At 46.7% G+C, this 10,927-nt stretch overlaps 2 protein-coding genes across 3 annotated transcripts in view; one reads left to right on the top strand and one right to left on the bottom strand.

The window, feature by feature from the left end:
• Nucleotides 1–2,663, top strand: part of MMEL1 (membrane metallo-endopeptidase-like 1) — a 23,910-nt gene extending 21,247 nt beyond the window's left edge. For both annotated transcript variants that reach the window (XM_017744098.1, XM_008641191.2), the window contains exons 21-23: nucleotides 921–1,016; nucleotides 1,302–1,378; nucleotides 1,754–2,663. In XM_017744098.1, coding sequence (XP_017599587.1) covers nucleotides 921–1,016; nucleotides 1,302–1,378; nucleotides 1,754–1,853 — 273 coding nt within the window. In that variant the 3' untranslated portion in view covers nucleotides 1,854–2,663. The remainder of the gene's footprint in view (nucleotides 1–920; nucleotides 1,017–1,301; nucleotides 1,379–1,753) is intronic.
• A 5,596-nt stretch (nucleotides 2,664–8,259) lies between these two features.
• LOC103622271 (transcription factor HES-5) overlaps nucleotides 8,260–10,927 on the bottom strand; it is an 11,348-nt gene continuing 8,680 nt past the window's right edge. The window contains exons 1-3 of the mRNA XM_008641190.2: nucleotides 9,812–10,927; nucleotides 9,485–9,665; nucleotides 8,260–9,356 (exon numbers count right to left, since the gene is read on the bottom strand). The exon at nucleotides 9,812–10,927 is cut by the window's right edge and continues 8,680 nt beyond it. Coding sequence (XP_008639412.1) covers nucleotides 9,115–9,356; nucleotides 9,485–9,665; nucleotides 9,812–9,874 — 486 coding nt within the window. The 5' untranslated portion in view covers nucleotides 9,875–10,927 and the 3' untranslated portion in view covers nucleotides 8,260–9,114. The remainder of the gene's footprint in view (nucleotides 9,357–9,484; nucleotides 9,666–9,811) is intronic.

The following is a 10,927-nucleotide window of genomic DNA, read 5'->3' as shown; positions in this document are numbered from 1 at the left end:
ATTCTGTGATTTAAAAAATTGACAATTAACATGTTATTACCATATTCCAAAAGCTAAAGCCTCAGTTGTACACCTGGAAGCTCATGTGCCCATGGCTTGCTGCCGTTCTTGCACGCAGGAGCAGCCCAAAGGTGCAGCTCAGGTGTGAGCAGGGAATGTTCTTCCCTGCAAAGAACCCAAACAGATGTCACAGTAAAACCTTTTATCTTTGGTGTTTTGAGTATGGTGTTAAGGGGGTTTATAGAACATCCTGAATTTTCAGAAATCTAAATTTCAACCGTAAGGGACACCATTCCAATTAATCACTTTGTTAGCATTGTTCTAAAAGCCATCACAGCCGTGGAGGAGCCGTGTGGGATGACACAAAATGCCTGCACACAGAATCCATGGATGTTCTGTGGTGCTGGATCTATTTTTACCCTCAGCTCTCCCTTTTGTTTCATGCTTTGGGACTGTCTCAGCAGCTGAGAGGCTGCAGAAACAGAATGTTGGGAATTAACCAGCGTGAGGACACATTAACTTGTCTCCATCATGTCAATATACCCTAAAAATACAAATTGGCCAATTAATGTGTAACAATAACAGGTAATGGATTTAACATTGAGCAAGGTTGTTATCTGCTATTTAATGAGCAGTTACCTGAAGAGAGAAGAATCATCACTATAGAGAAGCAGAGGAGACTTAACACTTTATTTCCAGATACAAATACCTGGAGAAAGAGTTTATGAAGTCAACAGTGCTTATGCTGACAGCTTTTTCATAAAATTCTCTGTACTGTTTGTATTAGAGAGAGAAAATTTATACAAATACAAAAGGGAACCACGTTGGTTCATTCACGTGGTGACTAAAATCCCTCCCCACAAAATAACATTCAAAATCCACCTCCTACTGCTCCTGAGTCGATCTGTAATCATTTCCAGGCCTACTTGAAGTGGCTGGAACGGGAAGGGAAGGAGCCAAAGCTGCCTGGACTGAACCTGTCCCACAAACAGCTCTTCTTCCTCAACTTTGCCCAGGTGAGAACACTCAGGGTTGTGCCTCAGGCCCTTAGACTGTTGGGAGGAAACACCTGGGTGAAAGCCAGCACTGATAGATCTGTCCCATAGCACCAGATCTTGATCCAAGACCTTGGTAAAACAAAAGCTAATTAGTAAATAATTGCATCTATTCTGCCTCTCTATAAAGCGTACTCCAATGACATCATAGCAAACTGGGATGGCTCTTAGGAAAGACAGTGAGAAGCTTCCCAACTTGCATTCCCTTTAATACTGACCCACTAATGATGAATCCTCCTTTTCCAGGTTTGGTGTGGTTCCTACAGACCAGAATATGCCAGTCAGTCCATAAAGACAGACGTTCACAGCCCTCTGAAGTACAGGTGGGTTTTACTCATTTACTAACTCACAACTCACTCCTTTCAACCCCCCTTGCACCACAGCAGCACAGGAGAGTCTGATGACACACGAGATAACTCCAGACTGACTTCCAGATTTCCTCCCATGGCTTGTCGGACACTGCTGGAGAGCACATACCTATACCTGACCTGGTGAATTTGCCAATTCATAGGGGACGGAAGAGGACCAAACCCACTCTGTTCTGGGATTTCATTGCTCATATTACCTCTATTTCCTAAAGTATCCCATATTCTGAAATGTAATCAAGTTCTGAGGCTCCAAACCACTTTCTGGACACGGCTCTCTCTGTTTCCCAGAACAGCAATTCCCATGTAAATTAGTCCCTTCTCTTTGTTTAGGGTGATGGGCTCATTGCAGAACTTTGAAGCCTTCTCCGAGGTGTTCCACTGCAAGAAGGGCACAGCCATGCATCCCGCAGGGAAATGCCGGGTGTGGTAAGCAAGGATGAGACACTCTGGTGACACCACCAACAGCTTGAGGCAGGGATGTGCCTGGTGTTCTGCTGCTCAGTCACAGCCAGGGCTGCCGGGGCAGCTGCTGCAGTGAGAGCCAAGGAAGCACTCAGCTCTCCCAGTGCCACTGGGAAGCACACGGGGATCACAGGGATGGATCCCAGGACTGACGGGCTGTGCCGGAGGCCACAGTGTGTTCCCGGGCAGAACGACTGTTTCCAACAACATCCTGACTGTTACTAAGACACTGCATCAGGGTTACAAGGACTAATTCTTACACGAAAACAAAACCAACAAGCCACCACAAATCTATTTTTCAGAAAGGAATAATAATTTTAATATGTAAGCTCCACCTTCTGAGGCTCAGCAATGCTGTCTGAGATGTCCCACTGCTCCGTTTCCAGTGTTCTGGTTCAGTTTCTGATGCATTCCTCCCCAGATCAGGTTAGAGCTGGTGTAAACTCTTGTGCTGTCTGTGCCCCTGTGCTTTGATCGCTGCTTTGTTGTCAGAGATTGCTATTTGTCGTGACATGTCACACAGTGAGCTCTATGTCGAGACGCCTGTCGCACTCTCCTCCTGCACTTGAGTTCCTCTGCTCCAAAGAACCACCTTCAAGTGAGGCATCACTACAATTGTCACATTTTAGGAGTACAAATTCTGTCTTTATGGTTAAATTACAGGGTCCCACCCTTCAGAGATATATTGAAAATTATGCTTATTCTTGTAGAAAGTGTATAAAATACCTTTTGCCAAACAGCAGACATGTATCCATGGAAATAATTAAGCTGGTTTTAATCCTGTGCCTTTTTATTTTGCCATAGGCTATTTTTCAGTATTTACACTTGAAAATGTAACACGTATTAATTTTTAATAAAATTTAAAAGAACACATCAAGGTGGCCAATTCAGCAAGGATTTTCCTATGGAGAGGTTTGGGGGGCTTTCCTTGGTAAGCATCCTACTATAATGAGAATATTTTAAACTTCCAACATTTAATAGTGAGTTTTGACTATTAGTCCAGCAAATGCTTTTCTTTCTAGCACAGGAATCACTTGACAGCAAGGCAGTAACTGCCTGCGTGACTATGCAAAATCAGTGAGCCCTGGAAATGGACCATTTTATAGGTTCTGGCACATGCAACTGTTAAAGGGACAATTAAAATGTGCCAGGGAGGGTTTATTCCAAGTGACCATCACAGCTCACAGAAGTTACTCTATTTTTTCATGTACGTTTATCCCATCTCCCACCTGCAGAACACTTCCCATCTGCCAGTTTGTGTCAGTGCCAAGTGCATGAGTTCCAACCTCCCCTTACAGCCCCCACACAAACTGGGGATAAGAGACTGGCTCCAAATCCCCAGGAAACGGCCCTGAATTCTGACTGACCACTGTGTTACCTTTCCACAATCGTAAAATGTTTCAGCTCTGTGGGAAGTTCTGTGCCCAGAGGCGTTTTGCTGCGTTTTAGACTCGTAGAGAGTGAAGACTCAGAGAAGCTTTATTACATACTTAGGAAAAGAGGGAAGATCCCGATGTTTCCCAGGAGGAGTCCGAAGCCTTTCCTTCTCCCATGCTGCCACCTGGTGACAAATCCCGCTCCAGCTCCTAAAACACCTAAACTCCCATCCCACAGGAGCAACTTTCAGACTCCATCGAACCACAGTTGGTGCAGACATCAAACACTGCAAAAAAATTCATTTTTAGTTGGGAGATTGCTGATCCTTGTTGATGCTGCCCCTCTTTCCCGGGCTGAGCAGAGCTTCCGACTCACCTACAACAGCTTCCACCTGCAAGTGAACCCACTGGAAGTCATAATGACGGGGCTGGAGGACAGATATGTCTTTGCAAAAACGCCTTTGGATAAACTGCTACCAAAAAATTCATAAATCCCTCCTCGTAAATGACAACACTTGCTGAACAACAATAACACAACTCCTTTCCCTCCTGATGAGCTGCTTTCACTGCTGTTTATTTAAAAGTTCACCTCAGTAAAAAAGTAACACTGAATACCTCAAGATCCAGTTACCTTCAGCAACAAGAATAAGCCATCAGCAAATAAAAAAGAAAAAAAAAACAGAACTTACCAGAAAGGTGACTGTAGCACAGAGATGGCTGAAGGTGCCTTGTCACTGTTCTCTGAATTTTCTCCATTTGGGGGTTTGGTTTTATCTTGAAAGTTTTTCACTCAACAATGGCAGTGACCCCTCATGAGTGTTGTGGAGGGATGAGCAGTGGTTAACAATTAGCAGCTTCCACAGCTGGAAGTGCTGGAAAACATCCAACCCCCCCAGTGAAACATTAACCAAAGAAAGAAAAAGGTCAGAAAAAAATATTGTATTTTCCCCGATTTCTGTCTTTACTGCTCACTGTCACACAGTCAGGACACCCAACCAGCCACAAAATCAGCAAGCACAAAACAAGCAGTGGATTTGCTGGGTGCTCCTGGTATTTTCAGAAAGAAATGTTAGAAAACACTTTACAGACTTGTCACTCATTTGACCACCAAAAGCAAACCCAAGGCTCAGCAGACACACGAGAATCAGCCTCTTTTCCGGTTCAGTTACTTCCCAAACTTTGGAATTGTGGCACCCCTTTTCAGAATCAGTCTCTTTTTATGTTCAGGTACTTCCCAAACTAGAAAATTTGTGGAATTTTGGCACTCCTTTTTGTACAAAAAGAGCTGGGGGTGACAGCAGCTGGGGGCACTTTGCCCTTCCATGATTACTACAATGCACAGGTTTTCAGAACATGAGAATGGGACCAGTGTTTGCACTTGAAAACCAAATCCCACCCTAAAAATCACCATGTTTTTATTCTTAGAACTGTAACAGAAAGTGTTTCTTCATGGACAGATCTGCCTGTGTACAGCAGAGATTTTTTTAAGGAGTTTTAAAGCATTCCCTAAACCTTTCCATTTTCCATTGCCTGCAGCTTTTCCCATCAGAGCTGTGATTTTGCACAGCCGTTCCTATAAACCACAGAGTTTCTGAAACATCACCTTATTCTGCAAAAACATCCAGAACCAATTCTGCTGAACAAACTGTTAACAAAGTTTTAAAAAAGGAAAAAAAAAATTAAGGAGCTGTCTATCATATTTTCCCTGTGCAAAAGGCCACCATTTCCCATTTTTTCCATTCCTCATGGTCATGTGGATGCCACCTCCCAGATCCAGATGGGTCCCAGCACACCCATCCCAAGCCTTCTCTGTGCTTCTCCAGATTCTTCCACATCTCATTTTAAAGATCATCCTGATAACGAAAGCATTTCTGTCCTCACCAAATCCTTCCTTAAAAAACATCCACCAGGATGGTCTTCCAGAATAATCCTTTTCCTTAAGGTAAAGCAAACAGCCACACAACTCAGAGTCTTCCCTTCTGCAGACACCAGGAAAGTTCTTTCACAGGAAGAATGTGTTTTCTTTAATAAAACTTTATTTTTAGACACAGTCGACTCAGAGGATATTAACTTCCTTTACTAAAAACTACCTGGTTCTTGCTGGGCACAATTCCTTTTCCTAGCAGTGTCTTCTTTACTCCTAAAAACTGAAAAATCTGTACAAAAATGCATTGGAAACTGCGTTGTGTATTATGTGGAATGTTTAAAATGGAAAAAAAAAAGCCATTTTTTTCCCACCAACAAGCAATAGTGGAATAATTAATGCATACCAAGTGTCAACTGTCCATGGGGGAAGAAGAAAAGTCCAGGCATTCCACACAGCCCACTGCTCCTGAAGGGGATGTAAGAGGGAAGAGCTTTCCAGCCCCTGATGACACTCCCAGCGCCTTGATCACTCAGCTATTTCAGACTTTGATGCTTCAGAAGATGCCACTGGGCTATTTCATTAACTCCTTTGCAAACCCTCCTTTTCATTTTCAAGTTGCCTTTCTCTTCATGATCATTTAGGGGAAAAAAGGGTTGTGCTTGGGTTTTTTAACCATCTCCATTGTCTGCCACAGTTCAAACAATGTCCAATTCAGGCCTGGTTCCTTCGGGGTCGGCACCAACTTCCTGCACAGGAGCAGTTGTTTGATCCCCTTTCTCCTCGTGAACATCAAAGCCTGGCCGTGCTGGTCATGCTTTATGACACGTCAAAGGAAAACACAGAGTATGAACAGTCAGCTTTTATCAGAAAATCCTACTCTTTACACTGCTAATAGCCAGGCTTTTACTTCTCTCTTAAGAGCAAGAACCGCTGTTGGGCCACTCTCAAATCGGATTTTAATGTATTACCCAAAAAAAGAGATACCGCTGACACTGCTGCAGAGGAAACAGTCCCATCAACAAGCAGCAAGGGGGATTTTCAGCTGAAGAACTGAGACCGTTCTTCAGGATATTATTGTAAAACTAACCCTTTACAGTCATGTTCTTCATACTTATGGGGCACCTAACTTTTCCTCATTTGCCAGATATCTGGGAGGGCAGCTGCACCAGCCAGCAGGACCACAGAGATGAGGATTGCCATGACTGCTATCAGAGGTGGAACTGTGGAAGTGTCCTGCTCCTCAGGTGTGATGTGAGAAAAGAAGTAATTGTGGTGTTAGAACCTGCCAGTGGCACTGCTGCCCTGTTTTCCACATCACACCTCCCAAAGGTCTTCCTGACTTGGTGGGTAATCCAAGTGGGAGCTGGCTCTTACCTCTTTGCTTTAATGCTTGTAAGTGCAAAATGATTCTCCTCAGAAGCAAACTGTCAGCTGTTCTACTCTAGATAAGGGATGTGTCACCTGAAACCGAGGTACCACAATTGTTCTGCTCTCCCAGGCTCCATAGCCAGCTCTGCTGGAACCACCAGAGAGCCCCCCATGCAGTGATAAGTTTGGACAAGAGGCTGAACGCTACATCTGTCATGTGAATGAGCTTATAAAGAGAGGAGTTAAGCTGTTCCCAAGAAGAATAGGAACAGGATTCCACACTTGGAGCCTTACTGGAAGGAAGATGGTGCTGTTTGGAAGAGACTAAAATGCAGATCCAACAGCCTCACTCACCCAAAAGGAGTCCAAGCTGCTTCCCCGGGCAGTGGGGTGCAGGTCTCAGACATGCAGGCTGTGGTGGAGGTGCCAGGAGGGCAAACTTCACACACATTGTCCTTGGATTTTGTGCCTAGAAGGGAGAAACCCACAGGATTTCTCTCTGCACCTCTGGCTAAGGACAGCCCAGCACAGTCTTTGTGACCCGGTGATTCCTGCAGAGACCCTTAACCACAGGCAGCAGCTCACACAGTTCTGCCTTTGCACGAAGGGAAGAAGCATAAAGCGCTCTTGGCCACATCACACTCGGTGCCCACGGGGCACTGGCCCAGTTCACAGCCAGCGCTCCGACTGTGTGACCGACACCACGGCGAGGACCTCGGGGCAACACAAGGACCGGGTTATACCGCAAGAACTGGGTCCCACACGACCCCTGAGGTGGTTTCCCGTCACGGCCCCTCAGGCGGTTCCCTCAGGCGGTTCCCCCACGGCCCCTGAGGCCGTTCCTTCGTGGTGTCTGGTCTCCCCCCGGCCCCGCTCGCCATCCTCATGGTGCCCCGGCAGGGGTCCCCGCAGGACACCAAAGCAAAAGCGAAAGAAGGCGTGGAGGAAGGGGACGGAAAGGGAAGGAATGGGAAAGGAATGGGAAGCCGCCGGGCTGTGCGGCTCGGGTTCCCTCAGCGCTTCCCGCCCTCCCGGCCGGGCACAGCGGGGAAGGCTTTGGTAGGGAGAGAGAGCTGTGCCCAAAGTCAGCAAAATACCTCAAGTTATGCCAAAGCAGCCCTTCAAAGCCTGAGAAACCCCTCAGATCCTGGCAAACTAACCCCTCAAAGCCTGACAAACTCCTCAAATCGTGTCAAACCCCTCAAAACCTGACAAATCCTTCAAAACCTGACAAACTCCTCAAATCGTGTCAAACCCCTCAAAACCTGACAAACCCTTCAAAGCCTGACAAACCCCTCGAATCCTGGCAAGCCAACCCCTCAAAACCTGGCACAAACCCACCCACTCCTCAAAACCTGGCAAACCAAGCCTTCAAATCCTGGTACAAACCCCTCTAAACGTGGCACAAACCAACCCCCCAAAACCCAGCTTAGGGGGCCACGTTTGTGAACAAATGGTGTGAAAGAAGGACTCGGGTTCTAGACAGGGGCAGGACATTGCTGCTCAGGTGAGGGGTTTGGGGACAGGAGGGGCAGTGAGCGAGGAAATGCTCAGTAGGATTCAGCTGAGGGAATCTGTGTGACAGGAGCACTTCTTGGGGTTCAGGGTGGCTCACACGGTGGGATTCATAAAAATATACAGAGTAAACATGAATGGGAGTTCCTCGAGCTTTCCAAAAAAATCCATTTCTTCAGAGCACCATTAACCTTTCTCAGGGGTGCAAGCGGCTGCACGCCCTTCAGATGGAGAGACCCACACAGAAGTTGCACACAAATGCATTTTATTGCTCTCTACACACACAGAGACGCATACACAGTATGCAGGTGAGCCATAGGGCAGTCCCAGCACTGGGAGAAACATCATCCACCAGGAATTCAACCACTCAATACAGATAAAAATCATTATTATAATGAAAATGCTAAAAAAGCATAGCTTACACCCAAAATGTATAACATTGACAAATCAAGCCTGTTACCTACTACTTTTCTTTAACATAAAGCAATAACATACTCTTTTTCTAAACTGAAAAAAGCATCAAATAGTAGAAATATTCCACATAATTTCCTAACTCCTGGTCATCCCTCACACTGTATATACAGGACTATGAAAGGGCCATGAGGGAGAAATCCAAACCAAAACCAAACCCATTTTTGATGCTGAACAACTGATAAGCAAACAGAGGGAAATTGATTTTAACCAAGTGTGCATGAACCAAAGGGAATAAATTTATCCTCCAGAGTGACTGAGCCAACCAGAGTCGCCAGTCAAGCCAGAGCAAAGCTGATGGCTCTTACTGGGAATATTAGAGAAAATCTCCTACAGCAATTCCTGTCCATCACAACTGTAACATTTACAAACACCCTCCTTCATTCTGAAGACGTCGCCCCTGCCCGGGCAGCACTGCAGCAGTGCCTACACAGCTTCAACACTAAAGAGAACACCTCAACTTCTGCCAGAGGATCCCAAAAAAGTCAAAAGCATGGCATTCTCTCATACATAAATAAAACACAGGGGGAAATAAAATCCCCTACAGGAGAGAGGATCAGAGCTGGACTATCAGATGCAGTCAGATCCTTCCTCTGGACTGTCACAGGTCTGTGCTGTGAGGACTGCCCCAACTACCAGGGCCTCCAGAGAGGGCTGCTGTCCTTTGGAGACACTTGCTTCAGGGCACCGGTGTTCCCAGGGGAGAAGGAGACCTCTGGAGCAGATGACTGGCTCTTCTGGAAGTGGCTTAAAAGTTTGGTCTGTGTTTCAGTTCGGACTTTGTGGAGAGAGAGAAAATGGAAAGCTTCTTGCAGACACCTGGAATAGCCCTCTCTGAAGTCAAACTGGGAGCTTTTATGGAAGGATCCTGCAGCTACAGATGGGAAGGAAAGAGAAAGATGGAAGAAAGAATAGTTTAGAGCAGTTGTTCATGGCTCGAGATTGATACAACAGTCACAGACTGGAAGTAAAATGGAGATTGAAAGAAAACCCAATACTCACTCTTCATCTGCAGCTGGCTCTGCTGCTTCAGGTAGCTGACAGTCATCTCCAGGATGTCGGCTTTCTCCAGCTTGGAGTTGGGCTGGTGCCTCTGAAACTCCTTCTCCAGGAGCAGTTTCAGCTGCTCGATGCTGCTGTTAATCCGGTCCCGGCGCATTTTCTCCACCACCGGCTTCCTCAGCTGTAAAAAGCAAAGGAAAAGAGACCTGTTATTATAGGATGTTCCCCCTGACACTTCGCAGGGCTGTTTGCTGCCCACCACTGCTCCTAAACAGTGTGAGGCGAGGTCTCAGCTGGTGTAAACTGCTCTGCTGTGCCTGCACTTACTTTGTTTTTCTCCTTCGGTGTCAGCAGGTTGTCAGGCTCCAAGAAAACGGTGCTGGGAGCCATCTGTCCTGAGCAGAGAGGTCTTGGAGTGGAATCCAGGAGAAACGTGTTGCTGGAAGCTGCCTGTGCCCGATATTTATACTGTCCAAGCTCGGGGCGAGTGTGTGGGGCTTCGGCTCCGCGGGCTTTCCCACACTCGCCAGCCAATCCGGGCCATGGGCAGCACAATGGGAGAAGCAGCTATTCTTGCATGCTCCAGTGCCAGTGAATAGCGCGCGGATAATGACCTTCTCCCAGATGAGCAGGTGGGGAGTGTGTGCTCCGTGAAAGGCTGGGATCAGAGTTACGTGTCAGGAGCTGGGAAAGAGCTGCCCTTCAATGGGAAAGGCTGCTGACTAATGCCGCGGATCAATAGCATTCCAGGGGCAGCCCGGGGTTCACATGCGGGAGGAAGGAGGAGGAGGAAGGAGGAGGAGGAAGGAGGAGGTCAGCTGCGGATGGCGGGAATGCTGCTCCCGGGAGCGCGCCGAGGCACACGCTGGAGCAGGCACAAGGCACACGCACATGCGAGCAGCTCCTGGCGTCCAGAAATTCCTCAAATCCACTCACCTGCTTTCCCCAGTGAGCCACTTGTGGTTCTCCCACAGGTGGCTCTGGCACCAGCTTTGCCCATGGGAAACAGAAAACGGCTTTCCCACTTTGACTTACTGCAAATAAAAACGTTTAATTTTAAGTACACACAATTATTGTAAACATTTTCTGCTTTGATCTTTGTTCCCTTCCCTCAGCAGCCCTTTCGAAAACTCTCGAGTCAAGTCATAAGCACTTCATGTTTCCAAATACCTGCAAGACAAATACTTGTGGAGAAGGGTCTTGGGAGTGTTTTGGGACCGGTTCAGTATCACATGCTGCTTCTCACTTCCTCCCCAAAATGTATTTTACTCTAATTATTTTCATTTAGTCTATACACAGAGGAAAACTGGGTGCAGAAGAGATTTCTATCCTCATAAACTTACTAGAAATCAAATTCCTGATTCCTTGTTATTCTCCCCTTGGCCAGTTCCTGTGTTGGATGCACAGCCTGTGCTCAGGAGGTGCCTGCAGCTGGGAGAGCTG

The sequence above is a fragment of the Corvus brachyrhynchos genome, unplaced genomic scaffold, assembly GCF_000691975.1.
Source record: "Corvus brachyrhynchos isolate BGI_N302 unplaced genomic scaffold, ASM69197v1 scaffold68, whole genome shotgun sequence".
In the NCBI taxonomy this organism is placed as follows: Eukaryota; Metazoa; Chordata; class Aves; order Passeriformes; family Corvidae; genus Corvus; species Corvus brachyrhynchos.
The sequence above is the reverse complement of the archived record's forward strand: the minus strand, read 5'-3'. Positions and strand labels throughout refer to the sequence as shown.